Source organism: Cetorhinus maximus, chromosome 4 (genome assembly GCF_964194155.1).
Source record: "Cetorhinus maximus chromosome 4, sCetMax3.hap1.1, whole genome shotgun sequence".
In the NCBI taxonomy this organism is placed as follows: Eukaryota; Metazoa; Chordata; class Chondrichthyes; order Lamniformes; family Cetorhinidae; genus Cetorhinus; species Cetorhinus maximus.
In genome coordinates, this window is record NC_135882.1 from 163,152,722 (window position 1) to 163,166,629 (window position 13,908).

Consider the following 13,908-nt stretch of genomic DNA (forward strand, 5'->3'; position numbering starts at 1 on the left):
CCGGGTGGGAATGCCACATTGCCTGCTTTTCGGAAGGCCTGCTTCATTAGGTGCCCACCAGGCACTAAATTGGATCTTTCCTGAGACCAAGGACCTCAGGGGTGAAAATCCCGCTTACCAAGAGCTGCTGGCCTCGGCTAACTCAGCAGCACCACATGAGAAGAGGTGGTGGCTGCCGATAATGTACGGGCCCGGTGCCCAGGATCACCAAGGGACCCAGGCCACAGGCCACTGTTGAGTGATAGTGGGAAGAGGGAGTCACAGGGGAAGGGGGGGGGGGGCGGGGGGGGGGGGAAGGAAGGAGGTCAGTACCAAGAGCAGAGGGCCGGTCTCAGCTTCCCCACCTTCATCCTCCCCTACCGCCCTTCCCGATGTAGAGTCCCTCGATCAGGCACAGAGTGCCTGGCAAGGAGGGCACCTCCCCCCACCCCAGCACCCGTGAGTAAACCTGACAGGGTTTGCTTTTCAGGCTTTCCGCACGGCGAGTTCCCCACCCACCACTGAGTGAATACCCAGCTGCTCAGGATGAGGCCCTTAAGTGGGCATTAACTGCCCACTGAAGGGTCTCAACTGGCGGCAGGACAGGAAGAGGGGGGGGGGGGTGGGGGGGGAGCTAGGTGGCAGGGACCCTGCTGTTCTCCTGCCCAATTAAATGCCCCTCTGTATTAGGGCGTTCAGGACTTGTCAGGGTTAATGTGGGGCTGGGAAAACAGTACCGCCTACATTATGAAGTAGAGAGTCACATGGGGGTAGTAGAGTATAGAACTGAGTCTGGCGGAAATCAGCTCGAAGATAACACCTAGTCAGGACTGCATCCTGCATATATGTATATAGTTATGTGCTATGAATAAATAGTTATTGTTCAACCACACAAGCTTCTAGACCTCTTCATGGGACAACATATAACCATACACCACCTGCCACCAAACTCATCTCGAGCTGTTAACTCTGCTTCTCTCCACAGATTCTGCTTGATCTATTGATCAAGTCTTTTCAGCATTTTCTGTTTTTATTATTAAAAGGCAAGTTACAACGTGTGTCAGGAAGAGTGACATTAACACTGAGATACCAGGAACATTGAACACGATGATCTGATTGATTTAAGATGCGGTATTGTTCATTTTATCTCATCCATATTTGGGGCAGGTGTTCCAGCGGGTGGGATGGTTCCTGTCCTGAAGGATTCAGACAAATCAAATCTGGAATTGGAACAAGCATTTCACCAGCTGCAATCATACACCGCACTATTTCCCATGAGGTGTTTTAAATCTGCAGACCATTCCCTTGCACATCTTCATCAATGCATGTAAATTGGATCACCTCTTATTTCCTATTCTTAATGTCATTTGAGGGAAGGTTGAGCAGGGTGGGCCTACGCTCAACGCAGTTTAGAAGAATGAGAAGCGATCTTATTGAAACACATAAGATTCTGAAATGGGCTTCACAAGGTAGATGCTGAAAGAATGTTGCCCCTCATGGGGGAAGCTAGAACTAGGGGGCACAGTTTCAAAATAAGGGGGTATCCCATTTAAGGCGGAGGTGAGGAGGAATTTCTTCTCGTAGAGGGACTCTACCACACAGAGCTGTGGAGGTTATCATTGGACATATTCAAGGTTAAGACAAACAGATTCTTGAATTATAAGGCAGTCGAAAATTATGGGAAGCAGGCAGGAAAATGGAGTAGAATAAAAGATCAGGTCAGCCATGACCTTGTTGAATGGCAGAGCAGACTCGAGGGGGCTCTATGGCCTACTCCTGTTCCTATTTCTTAAGCTCTTGAGACTGATTTCTGTCATTTGCAAAGTCTAGCAATATATATTGAGCATTAAAGGCCAGTCATGGTCTTTCAGGAAGTATTCTCTCCAAAGATCAACTGCTACAATTTAGAATCAGATTGTCAAAAGTGGTATGTCTTTCAGCATTTGATCATGAATATATTTTTGGAGGCAAATGAAGAAAGATGAAGAAAGGGATTCTAGGGATACCTATCTGCCCTGGAGGTCTTAACCCAAACATCCTAAGGAGCATAGCACCAGAGTGGTTATGTTACTGATTATAATCCAGAGACCTGGACTAACAATTTGGTGACATAAATTAAAATCTCACCATCAGGGCTGAGGAGTTTAAATTTGGTTAATTAAATAAATCTAAGTTAAAAAGCTCATATCACTAGTGGTTGTCATGAAACGACTGGATTGTCAGAAAAACTTATTTGGTTCACTAATGTGTTTTAGGAAAGGAAATGTGTTTCCTTACCCAATCTCATCTATATGTGACTCCCCACTGTGGTTGACTCTGAAATGGATTGACAAGCCACTTAGTTGCACCAAACCACTGGCCGGGGTTCAAGGAAGTGTCTTATCCCAATCTTCTCAAGGGCAATTGGGGACGGGCAATAAATGTTGGCCTTGCCAGTTACGGTCACACCCTGTGAATAAATAAAACCCTCCTTTATACTTTGACCCCGTGAACACCGACCATAAATGTAGGTGTCAGCCTCATGCCCCTCAGTCAGAACTTTGTTCGCTCAAGTAATGACTCCAGAGACTTGGGAGCATCCTCTAGGCTCTGATTCTTCTGTCCAGTACCGAGGGAATTCTGAACTGGCAGTGGTGTCATTTTTTTTTTTAAAACCAAGGCCCTATCTGTCTTCTCAAGTGAGTGTAAAAGATCCCATAACACTTTTCAAAGAAGACCAGGTGACTTTGATCGATGTCTCAGCCAGGATTTATCCCTCAATCAGCAGGTGGTCTGGACACTTATTTCATTGCTGTTGTTGGGACCTTGCTGTGTGCAAATTGGTTCGGCCTCCCAACAGTGGCCACATTATGAACACAGTTGGATACGTCAGCAACAGGTTAGTTCAGGATTTGTAGAGCTCTGAAGGTGCTGAGGAGCTGAACTTTGTTGCGGATACTCACTTTTCTGCCAGCATTTCAGCCTCCTTCATCACATTTACCTCACCCTCGATCCAATGAAATTATGGAGCCAACAGATTAAACAGATTTATGCACATATTCTAGGCTGACACTTCAGGACAGTAATGAGGGAGTGCCATCGGAAGCAATGTCTTTCAGATGAGATGTTAAACCGAAGCCCCAGCCACCCTTTCAGGTGGATGTAAAATATCCCATGGCACTATTTTGAAGAAGAACGGCAGATTTCTCCTGCCAAATGCTTATCCCCCAACCAACATCACCCAGGAAAAAAAAAAGATTATCAGGTCATTACCTCATCACCATTTGTGGGACCGTGCTGTGTGCAGATTGATTCTGACGTTTCCTATGTTACTACATTTCAACTTAATTCACCGTAAGGTGCATCGAGAGGTCCCTGGGGCTGTGAAAGGTACTATATAAATGCAAGCTGTTTCTTTTCTTTCTCCCTGATTAACCTATCAACCAAACTCTCACTGATTTTGTCTTTCCACCCAAATTACTGTGCCTCACCATCCCAAATCTGCCTGATGTCCGATAGACGGAAGCAGAATATTCTCCCTAAAGAGAGCAAATCACGAGAAGCAATGAAATTATTGTGTGTTCTATTTATTAGTTAACACACCCTATTATACATTTTACAAGAATGATGCTGTCTAATTTACTCTAAGGATGTGACAAAAATAGTCTCCGCAGATTGCAGCCGCACAATTCTTGCAATTAAACTGTCGATTAACTAACGGCAGTTTAAGCGGTTGACAACCTGCATGCACGCCAGCTGCTGGTGACTCAGCTGGAAACAATCCCCTCTCCTTCACATCTAAATCAGTCACGCTGCACATTAATCAGTACAGTATCAAAACTCATCGATACACTAGACAATCATTTAATCAAAACTGCTCGTGTGCAAATGGTGATCGATGGTTTCCAGTACGCTGAAAAATTAAAACACAGACAGGGGAGCTTTAATACTTGGATCAGGATTAAGCAAAGAGGAAATCTGTAAAATGGGAATGCGCGGAACTCATTAGTGCACTGGAGCTTGTCTTATCGAAATAAACTGTGTTACAACATGTAGAGATGTGGTGGTGGTGTCTTTCAGATTACTCAGAGTCCACGTTGCTGTAGCAACATTTACTTTTACATGCATGTTGTATTCTGGAGCTATGGATGGCGATGGTAGAGGGTCCAACATACTTTCCATCACATGGCTGACCAGGAATCTCTCCCAATCTTACCGCCTGCCATGTGTTGGAAGGATTTACAAAATGATACATTCTGCTTTGCCGTGTTATGAACACGCCTCCCATGGCTGTCAACTCCCGGAGTGGGTCTTGAACCCAGAGCTTCTGGCTCAGAGGCAGGGATACTACCCACTGCGCCACAAGACCTCCCACGCAGAGCTGTTGCTAGTTAAAAATAAATGTTACATCTGTAAGATATCAGATACACTGAACACAGAAAGGATGAATGCGTGCTGGAGTAGTGCTTTCAGAATATTCCAGGCTGTGCTTACATCCAACAATCATTTAGCTATTTCCACGGGTTAACTAATGGAATGCCTTAGTCCTGCATTTAGAATTAGGTTTAGTTTTCTTAATGCTTAATGTCAATCTGCTCGACCTCTTCCTCTCCTTCAACCTTACTCGCCTTGGTGAAATCTTATCTCTCCTCCTTCTCCCAATCCTTTGAGAGGTGCATTTCTGAATAATCACACAAGCTATAAAACAAAATCACTTCATTATTTAGCCTCTGGGGGAAGGGGGTTTTGGTTAACACGTTAACCATCTGGGTGCCTTGTCTTTCAAATTTGGAAACTTGGGGAAGAATCCAAATCCAGGGTTTGTGAATACAAGATAGTCACTAATAAATCCACTAAGGAATTAAAAAAAAACTTCTTTATCCAGAGAGTGGTAAGAATGTGGAACAAAAAGGCAACTAGCATGGATACATTTAAAAGGAAGCCAGATAAACACATAAGGGTGAAATAAATAGAAGGTTATGTCGATGGAGTAGGCGGAGATACAATGAGAGGAGGCTCAGGTGGAGCATGTACATCAGCTGGGCTGAATGGCCTGGCCCTGTGCTGTAAATTGTGTGTCATTCTCCCAGCATGGCACCAGCCTCCAATCCTATATTGTGCTGCGTTAATGCATCACACATTTTTGTAACAAATTCCATTTGTTTCTTTTACACTGAGCAATTTGAGGCCAACATGCAACTTCAATATTTAAATAGTGAGCAAAAGATCAGTCCAGATTGTAAATAGGCCTACGTTGCATTGATGACAGCTTTTACACCTGTTTATGACCCTCCAATAAATGAATATCCGCTACGCAAGAGAAAAGTCCACATTTCACACAGGACAGGATCGCTTAAAATAAAATGAGCACTCACCATCATTACGTGTCTAAAATTTCTTATGGTGATAATCTCTTTCTGCTCTTCCTCTTCGTCCTGGGCATCGTACCCTTCGTCCAGGTTTCCTTCCGTCCCCAATCCCTCATCCAGGATATTTGTCATGCGGCCAATCAAATGTTCCAATGGCGGACTGAGTTCCCGCTCTTCATTGTCCTTCAGGCCCCAGTCCAGGGCTTTGTAAACAAGAATTCCCACCGATTCGATCACCTGCGCAGATGGGATGAAAGATCCACATTAGTGGGATGACAAAAGAACTTTTGGAAACTAGGAACAAAGTTAGACCATTCAGGACATCGAGCCTGTCCCAAAATATAAATTAGATCTTGGCTGAACTATATCTTACCTGCCTTGGGTTCTGAATTTCTTAATACCCATGCCTAACAAAAATCTATCAACCTCAGTTCTGAAATTTTCAATTGACCTTACTGGCTTTTTGGGGAAGAGAATTCCAGATTTCCACCCCCACCCGTGAGGCTGAATTTTCCGTTCGTCGGGTGGGCGGAGCTGATCCAATCGCGGGTGGGAGCAGACCTGATCGCCGCTGGCGATGGGGGCCGCACCGCCATTTTTCATGGGCAGGCCAATTAAGGCCCGTCCAGCGTGACGTCCGCAGGGAAGCGCTATGCACTCCCTGTGCAGGCGGCGGGTGGGGGAACCCCTAAAATCGAGAGTGTGCTCTTTCGCGCATGCACAGGAAAGAGCGCACTCATCTCCCTGAGGCTAAATGCAGCCTCAGGGAGATCGCCTCGACTTTTAAAAGTATTAAAAATAGAGAAAAAATAAATCCCTTACAGGTCCCCTCATGTGACAATGTCACATGAGTTGGGACATGTTCATAATTTCCAAAACAACTTTATTACAATTTTTACCTGCCCGCCAACCTTAAGGTTGGATGGGCAGGTCCTTTAATTGTTTAATTGATCCTGTCAACGGTCTCAAGTAACCATTGACAGGTCGGTGGGCCTGCAGCTGATTTTGCTGCGCCCCCACCTTCCTGAAAATTTAAATGGGGCGGGATGACATCGGGGGTTCTGCCCAACATCATCCCGCGTCATTTTACGCGTCAGCCAGCGGGCCCCGCCCCCGCTCGCCGACGGTGAAATCCTGCCCTTGATGTGTGGAGGTGCTTCCTAATATCAACCATGAATGGCCTAGTTCTAATTTTAAGGTTACACTTCCTTGTTCCAGAGTCTCCCCACAAGAGGAAATAAATTCTCTTGATCTACCTTATCAACTCATTTCATCATCTCAAACAACTCAATTAGGTTACCCATTACTCTTTTATACTCAAGGGAATATATGCCTGGTCTATACAACCTGTCTTCATAATTTAACCATTTTAGCCCCTGGCTCTGAACACTGTCTCAAAGGAGTTGGGGGAAGTCCTTATGAAACCAACAAGTTGACCTGGTATTTAATCACCTCTGCCTTTTGTTCTGTTCCTTAAACATCCAGTCCCTCCACTACCGACACACAATGGCAGCAGTACCATCTACAAGATGCAGTGTGGCAACTCACCAAAGCACCTTCCAAACCCACGATCTCTACCACCCAGAAGGACAAGGGCAGCAGGCACATGGGAACACCACCAAGTGCAAGACCCCCTCCAAGTCACACACTACCCTGACTTGGAACGATATCTTCGCCTTTCACTGTCACTAGGTCAAGATCCCTGAACTCCCTCCCTACCAGCACTGTGGGTGTACCTACACCACAAGGACTACAATGATTCTTGAGGGTGGCTCACCGCCACCTTCCCAAGAACAATTTTTTAAAAATTCATTCATGGGATGTGGGCGTTGCTGGCTAGGCCAGCATTTATTCCCCATCTGAATTGCCCTTGAGAAGGTGGTGGTGAGCTGCCTTCTTGAATCGCTGCAGTCTGTCTGGTGTAGGTACACCCGCAGTACTGTTAGGGAGGGAGTTCCAGGATTTTGACCCAGCGACAGTGAAGGAACGGCGATATATTTCCATGTCAGGATGATGAATGGCTTGGAGGGGAACTTGCAGGTGGTGGTGCTCCCATGTGTCTGCTGCCCTTGTCCTTCGAGAAAATAGTGGTTGTGGATTTGAAGGTACTGCCTAAGGCAGCTTGGTGAGTTCCTGCAGAGCATCTTGTAGATGGTACACACTGCTGCCACTTTGTTATGGCACAGCCGATGGTAAATGCTGAGCTTCTCAAATTCCAAAGGGAAACTCGGAACAACTGCCACAACTGTTTTGCAATTTGTATAAATTTCGAGGTGTGCGCCTTGAATTCAGTAATAATAAGGCCACAGAGTCTTATAGGTTTCTAACAAAACTAAATTAAACCTTTATTAATAGAAGGAATGATTTTAAGTACACACATAGATCTACAAATTACTATTATGATAACTTCTAAATCTCCTAGTTAATCTAACTCCCAGTTACACTTTCATTAAGGCAACAGTAAGACCCAAACAAAGAAACACAATACCCTGAACAACCCAATTCAGTGAGTTTTCTTAACTCCAGTTCTTTGTAGACAGCAGCTTGACGCTTAGATGCTGAAGGCTTTTCACCCTTGTTAGATCTTAGAATGCCTGCCCTTACACACAGCCTTCACTCCTTTATACATATTTTCCCCTTTGAATGCAAATTCCCATTGTTTCACTATGTCTTTGAACTTTTACCTCTCCAATAATAAAATCTATCATAGTACCAGTTTTACAAGTAATCTTTGGGAAAAATAAATACACTGTTTCTTAACTTCTCCTGGCTAGGTGTAATATTTCACTCCCTCTTTTGAATTCAAACTACTCTGGCTGATTTAAAAATGCAATTGTTCCCTTTACACCTTACATCTTAAAACTTCCCCCATGTTTACCCACTTAACATTTCAAACCTCGCTTATCTTCTGTTACATAAAAGTCATCAAACCAGCTGCCTTTAATTCAATTAAGTCCCACACACAAACAACACCCCCCCCAACTATTACTCCACTTTACAAGAAATTTCAATAACATTATAAAAATTATTATATCTTCCTGACACACTGGGCGTCGGTAGTGGAGGGAGTGAATGTTTGTGGATGGGGTTTCAATCAGGTGGGCTGCTTTGTCCTGGATGGCAACAAGCCTCTGGAGTGTTGTTGCAGCTGCATTCATCCAGGCAAGTGGAGAGTATTCCATCACACTCCTGACTTATGCCTTGTAGATGGTGGACAGGCTTTGGGGAGTCAGGAGTTGAGTTACTCACCACAGGATTCCTAGGCTCTGACTTGCTCCTGTAGCCACAGTAATTATGTGGCTAGTCCAGTGCAGTTTCTGGTCGATGGTAACCCCCAGGATGTTGATAGTGGGGGATTCAGCGATGGTAATGCCATTTAATGACAAGAGGCGACAGTTAGATTCTTTCTTGTTTGAGATGGTCATTCCCTGACACCTGTGTGGCACAAATGTTACTTGCCACTTGTCAGCCCAAGCCTGGATATTGTCCAGGTCTTACTGCATTTGGACATGGACTGCTTCAGTGTCTAAGGAGTCACGAATGGTGCTGAAAATTGTGGAATCATCAGCGAACATCCCCACTTCTTACCTTATGATGGAAGAAAGGTCATTGATGAGGCAGTTGAAGATAGTTGGGCCTAGGACACTACTCTGAGGAACTCCTGCAGTGATGTCCTGGAACCGAGATGACTGACCTCTAACAACCCCACCCATCTTCATTTGTGCTAGGTATGACTTCAACCAGCGGAGAGTTCCTCCCCTGATTCCCATTGACTCCAGTTTTGCTATGGCTCCTTGATGCCACACTCAGTCAAATTCAGCCTTGATGTCAAGGACAGTCACTCTCACCACACCTCTGGAGTTCAGCTCTATTGTCCACGTTTGAACCAAGGCCAATGAGGTCAGGGGCTGAGTGATCCTGGCAGAACCCAAACTGAGAGTCAGTGAACAGGTTATTGCTAAGCAAATGCTGCTTGACAGCACTGTTGATGACTCCTTATATCACTTTACTGATGGCCAAGAGTAGGCTGATGGGGTGGTAATTGGCCAGGTTGGATTTGTCCTGCTTTTTGTCTACAGGAGTTACCTGGGCAATTTTCCACATTGCTGGGTAGATGCCAGTGTTGCAGCTGTACTGGAACAGCTTGGCTAGGGGAGCGGCAAGTTAAGAAGCAAAAGTCTTCAGTACTATTGCTGGAATATTGTCAGAACCCATACCCTTTGCAATATCCAGTGTGTTCAACCATTTATTGGTATCATGTGGAGTGAATCAAACTGGCTAAAGACTGGCATCTGTGATGATGGGGACCTCCAGAGGAGGCCAAGATGGGTCATCCACTTAGCACTTCTGGCTGACAATTGTTACAAATGCTTCAGCCTTATCTTTTGCAATGATGTGCTGGGCTCCACCACCATTGAGGATGGGGATATTAGTGGAACCTCCTCATCCAGTGAGCTGTTTAATTGTCCACCACCATTCACGACTGGATGTGGCAGGACTGCAGAGCTTAGATCTGATCCGTTGGTTGTGGAAGCACTTAGCTCTGTCTATCACTTGCTGCTTATCCTGTTGGCACACAAGTAGTCCTGTATTATAGCTTCACCAGGTTGACACCTCACTTTTAGGTATGCCTGGTGCTGCTCATGGCATGCCCTCCTGAACTCTTCATTGAACCATGGTTGATCCCCTGGTTTGGTGCTAATGGTAGAGTGGGGGATATGCCAGGCTATGAGGTTACAGGTTGTGGTTGAATACAATTCTGCTGCTGCTGATGGCCCACAGTGCCCCAAGGTTGCCCAGTCTCGAGTTGCTCGATCTGTTCAAAATCTATCCCATTTAGCACGGTGGTAGTGACACAGGGTGTCCTCAATGTGAAGGCAGGACTTGTCTCCACAAAAACTGTGCAGTAGTCGCTCCTACCAATACTGTCATGGACAGATGCATCTGCGGCAGGCAAGTTAGTGAGGATGAGGTCAAGCATGCTTATCCCCCTTGTTAGTTCCCTCACCACCTCCCGCAGACCTAGTCTAGCAGCTATGTCCTTTAGGACTCAGCCAACTCAGTCAGTAGTGGTGCTACCGAGCCACTCTTGGTGATGACATTCAAGTCCTTCACCCAGAGTACATTCTGTGCTCTTGCTGCCCTCAGTGCTTCCTCCAGGTGGTGTTCAACATGGAGGAGTGGGGCGTGATAATCAGCAGGAGGTTTCCTTGCCCATGTTTGACTTGATACCATGAGACTTCATGTGGTTCTGAGTCAATGTTGAGGACTCCCAGGGCAACTCCCTCCCGACTATATACCACTGTGCCACCACCTTTGCTGGCTCTATCCTGCCGGTGGGACAGGACATACTCAGGGATGGTGATGGTGGTGTCTGGGGCATTATCTGTAAGGTATGATTCCGTGAGGATGACTATGTCAGGCTGTTGCCTCACTAGTCTGTGAGATAGCTCTCCCAATTTTGGCAGAAGACTTTGCAGGGTCATCTGGGCTGCGATTGCCTTTCCGGTGCCTAGTTCGATGCCAGGTGGTCCATCCAGTTCCATTCCTTTTAGCAGATTGATACAACTGAGTGGCGTCTTGTGGTCACATGTAGGCCAGACCAGGTAATGATGGCAGATTTCCTTCCCTAAAGGGCATTTAGTGAACCAGATGGGTTTTTACAACAATCAACAATGGTTTCATGGTCATCATCAGGCTTTTAATCCCAGATATTTATTGAATTCAGATTTCACCATCTGCTTTGGTGGGATTTGAACCCAGGCCCCCAAAGCATTACCCTTGATAACTGGTCTAACAACGGTACCATTACGCCACCACCTCTCCTCAATAGGAACGAGTGACATATATTGGCCTAGCCAACGACACACGGGAAAATAGACCAGAAATGGACCCTTTTTCTCTCATGGCAACATCTATACCTTCTGCCACGATTACCCAGACCTTACAGAGACACCAGTACCAATTTACTACAGGATTTGTCCCTGAATCCAGGAGAGGTAATGTTGATGGAAGTTGGGGTTGCCAAATCTTCAGGATTGTCCTGGAGTTGCCAAGAATTAAAGATTGATAACCTGGACACTGCTGTGAGGAAGCCTGAAAGTAAAGTAGCGGGCTGTTTGCTTTTTTTCTTTTTATCTTTGAAGGCTTTTGTCTTATTAGTTGTACGGATATTGAAGATTAGAAAAGAGACTGCTTGACTGGGTCAGGCAGTTGGAGACGGGAGGATTTGTGAGGAAGCCTCCAGGAGTACATCCAATCACAGGTGGCAACTTTGAGGCAGGCACACTGTAGAAAAGGCATCAGATAATAAACACTGCAAAGATGTCTTCAGTAGTTCCACAGATTCCACTAATTTTACTTCACAATATTCGCCAATAAACAACCACAGACAGAAGACTGCCGCATCCTGCAACATACATGGAAAAATCCAATCCTCTAAATCTGGCCAATGACTAAACCCAACTGCGGCCTCAGGTGTCTGAACTCACCTGAGCCGACACAGATGCAATGGGTTGAATAGCCTCCTTGCTACGATTCTATGGTTCCTGTAAAACTGTGAGGGAAATATTCCTCTTCTGTCCGTAAACACATGTGATGATTCCATTTTTATCCAAACCAGGCAATTCCATATGATCTGCTACCACAGCACATGGCCCTTTCGGAATTAACTTTCCCAAAATACTGCTGACTCCAACTTTTTAATGATATACAGAAAGTCAAAGACAGGTTTCTCTGTTATTTTCTCCCCCCTTGCCTTTTTATTTGACGCATCGATTGCCTCGATTGTATTAATGTGTTGCTAACCTCAAATTCCATAAGAGCCAAATGCCTTCCAATATCTCATCCAACCTGATTGATGGCAGTGAATGGAGCCAGGCATTTCAGCACATGCACCATTACAGCAGAGTTTGTCCCTGTCCTCATCCTCATGTCCACTGGCATCAACCATTGCTACATTAACTCCGATATGAAAGTATGGCCGGCCTCATCTATCCCAACTCTGGAACACTGTGATCAAATACAGTGCTACCTCAGTTAAGATCTGTTCACTCAACATAGATTGGAGTTTGAACCTGGGGCCATAATCCTCTGTAACTGCAGCAATTCAAGGTTCCTTTGATAGTGTGTCCCAAACCCATGACCTCCAACAACCAGAAGATGCATGGGAACACCACCACCTCCAAGTTTCCCTGCAAGTCACACACCATCCTCACTTGGAACTATATTGCAGTTCCTTCATTGGATCAAAGTCCTGGAACTCCCTCCCTAACAGCACCGTGGTATACCTACAAAACATGGACTACAGCAGTTCAAGAAGGCGACACCCACAGTCCAGGGTTGAATACAAAATCCTCACAATAACCCACAAAAATCTGCAGACACAAGCATTCACTTGCACTTTCTATTGCAGCCTCAAGTTGGAAACATAATGATCCCGATTTTAACTTCCTGCGCACAGAAACCAGGCCCTGAGGGACGAGAGTGAGGAAGGTGGTGAGCAATTAAAATAAGGCAGGTCACTTACCCATCATCCCCCTCTGATCCTGCTGCCTTCCTGATGCTAACTAGCTTGTTTGAATATTTGAGCAGGGTACCCACAGGATGGAGCCGGGCTGCCACTACCATTAGGATCCCATCTGAAATATCAACCAGCGGCTTGGACAGGGTTCGTGTTGTGTCAGCTCCCCAGTCAGTCAAGCCTGTCAAACAGCAGATCCAGGCCAAAAGCAGGCCGGAAAGTTAAACTTAAAAGCCTTGGGCCTCCCTTACGATCACAGGAACAGGAGTTGGCTATTCAGGCCCTCAAGCCTGTCTCACCATTCAATGAGATCGTGACTGATGTGTATCTTAACTCAATCCACTTGCCTTCACACCATACCCTTGGATAGCAAAAATTTATGGATCTCAGATTTAAAATTATTAACTAAGCTAGCACTCGCTGTTTCGCGCGGTAGAGAGTTCCACACTTACATGGCTACAGGGATAGAGCGGTGGAATGGGACGGACTGGATTGCTCCACTGAGAGCTGGGATAGGCCCAATGAACCGAATGGCCTCCATCTGTGCCGTAAATGACTCTGGCCAGAATTTTCCGTGCCCATTGATGTCGGGCATGTTTGGCGGGTGATTGGACAATGTGGCGAGAAGGCCAAAAATCGGTTTCACGACGTCGTGAAACCAGTTTGCAATCGTCCTCTCGATGGCGGGCTGTGCTTCCTACTGTCGGACATTGGGAACTTCATTGTAATACATCTGCATATCATTATAATCGCAGCTCGCTGGAATCATCCCCCACCCTGGATCAACTGAGCACATCGGTGTATTGCACACCAACGTGTTTCACAACTGTACATAAGCGACGTGCACCTGGCCAGCTGCACTTTGCTCAAGACTTCAAGGTTTGTTTGCCTACCTTGCTTCAGGCAGCACTCAAGATCATCAGTGCCAGGCTTCGAGGCAGCACCACATCACTTTCAGTGGGGCTAGGGAGCTGGTGTCTACCTACCAGACCAGCCATAAGGCGGGGGTGGCTTTTCAACGGCTGCCGGGCTAGGGTTTGCTTGGGGAAGGGAGAGAAG

The 13,908-nt window shown here is 45.9% G+C and overlaps 1 protein-coding gene across 5 annotated transcripts in view; it reads right to left on the reverse strand.

Annotated features, from left to right (window-relative positions):
• The window catches only part of LOC144680000 (protein spire homolog 1-like), a 276,542-nt gene that overhangs the window by 141,636 nt on the left and 120,998 nt on the right, over positions 1-13,908 (reverse strand). For all 5 annotated transcript variants that reach the window (XM_078541063.1, XM_078541067.1, XM_078541065.1 and 2 more), the window contains one exon: positions 5,334-5,564. In XM_078541063.1, the coding sequence (XP_078397189.1) occupies positions 5,334-5,564 (231 nt within the window). The remainder of the gene's footprint in view (positions 1-5,333; positions 5,565-13,908) is intronic.